Genomic DNA, 678 nt, shown 5'->3' with positions numbered 1-678 from the left:
AGGCACAGTAGTTGTTCTAATTTTACATTAAAAATAATTGCCCCTGTAAACTTATTCCAAAATTTCCCACAAAAATGACCTCCCTTGAACAACGGTCCTCCTTAGAGCAGATGGAAGGAACAATGGCATTGGAGGCAATACAGTAATTTGAACAATGAGACGTTTACGTTCAAAAAATATTCAACAAGGTTTTATTACACAGAATACAATAGAAGAGACTTTTTAGGCATTCCTATAGCCAGTTGTTTGTCGGTGTAGGGTCTGATAACATGTCCTAATGTTGTGAGATATGCAGGCTGAAAGTGGTCTTGTGTTATCCCATCCCATGTAACCACAAAGCCAGCAGATTGTCCACCGATAAGCAACAGCCCGGATGAATCTGTAATTAGAAGAACACTATCAGCCTAAAAAGCCAATATTACTAGTAAAATAAACTGAACCAGACATATTAGACAATAATTCTACATCATATTTCTTTATAATTATTATAACCTTTCACATATTCAGGCTGTATTGGAAAGAGCTGATTATGACCAACAAGAGACGCAAAGAAAAAATAAGGTATTCCCAAGTTAAACTCGGTGATTTATCTGTGGGGTCCTGCATAAAAGTGGGAAAATGCGCATGCAGTCAAAATGTCAGGCGCTTCACCCACGTGCAAGATGTAAACAAATGTGC

At 37.6% G+C, this 678-nt stretch overlaps 1 protein-coding gene across 1 annotated transcript in view; it reads right to left on the bottom strand.

Annotated features, from left to right (window-relative positions):
* Positions 1-222: 222 nt before the first annotated feature.
* Positions 223-678, bottom strand: part of LOC137968509 (uncharacterized) — a 1411-nt gene continuing 955 nt past the window's right edge. The window contains exon 3 of the mRNA XM_068815069.1: positions 223-379. Coding sequence (XP_068671170.1) covers positions 223-379 — 157 coding nt within the window. The remainder of the gene's footprint in view (positions 380-678) is intronic.

This window comes from Montipora foliosa, chromosome 8 (assembly GCF_036669935.1).
Source record: "Montipora foliosa isolate CH-2021 chromosome 8, ASM3666993v2, whole genome shotgun sequence".
Classification (NCBI taxonomy): Eukaryota; Metazoa; Cnidaria; class Anthozoa; order Scleractinia; family Acroporidae; genus Montipora; species Montipora foliosa.
This window is presented reverse-complemented; position numbering and strand designations above follow the sequence as displayed.